This window comes from Egretta garzetta, unplaced genomic scaffold, assembly GCF_000687185.1.
Source record: "Egretta garzetta isolate BGI_Z169 unplaced genomic scaffold, ASM68718v1 scaffold426, whole genome shotgun sequence".
NCBI lineage: Eukaryota > Metazoa > Chordata > Aves > Pelecaniformes > Ardeidae > Egretta > Egretta garzetta.
In genome coordinates, this window is record NW_009259977.1 from 2,198,655 (window position 1) to 2,199,157 (window position 503).

The 503-nt window shown below is 57.9% G+C and overlaps 1 protein-coding gene across 1 annotated transcript in view; it reads left to right on the plus strand.

The window, feature by feature from the left end:
* Positions 1 to 401: 401 nt before the first annotated feature.
* Positions 402 to 503, plus strand: part of GNG13 (G protein subunit gamma 13) — an 11,266-nt gene continuing 11,164 nt past the window's right edge. Inside the window, exon 1 of the mRNA XM_009640406.1 lies at positions 402 to 499. Coding sequence (XP_009638701.1) covers positions 402 to 499 — 98 coding nt within the window. The remainder of the gene's footprint in view (positions 500 to 503) is intronic.

The following is a 503-nucleotide window of genomic DNA, read 5'->3' on the forward strand; positions in this document are numbered from 1 at the left end:
GCCTCCAGTTGTTCTTATTTACTGCTCTCCCCACAAGCAATCCTACCATCCAAATTGCAGTCAAATCTGGCTGGGTTCTGGGGTTTTGCATATGTCCACGGGCATGGTGGGGCTACAAGAGGGCACCTGCCCCATGCCAGGCTGGCCTCCCACCCTGCAGGTAGGTAAGTAAAAGTGCAGCCTTTGCCTCACAAAAACCACCCCAGAAGCTCCTGGAACCATGGGCTCTTCCGCCATGGGGCTGGAAGCCACCTCCGGAGCATGGCAGGGTGCTGACCTCATCCTGGGGGAACTCCGCTTTGAGGGGGTGCAGAGCTGTGAGGGGGCCAGGGCAGGATGCGGCCATGGAAAACAGCACTGATGTTCTTGTTTGCAGCTCCGCAGAGCCCACAGCCACTACCATGGACGAGTGGGACCTCCCACAGTGGAAGAAGGAGGTGGAAAGCCTGAAGTACCAGCTGGCCTACAAGCGGGAGATGTCCTCCAAGACTATACCCGAGTGA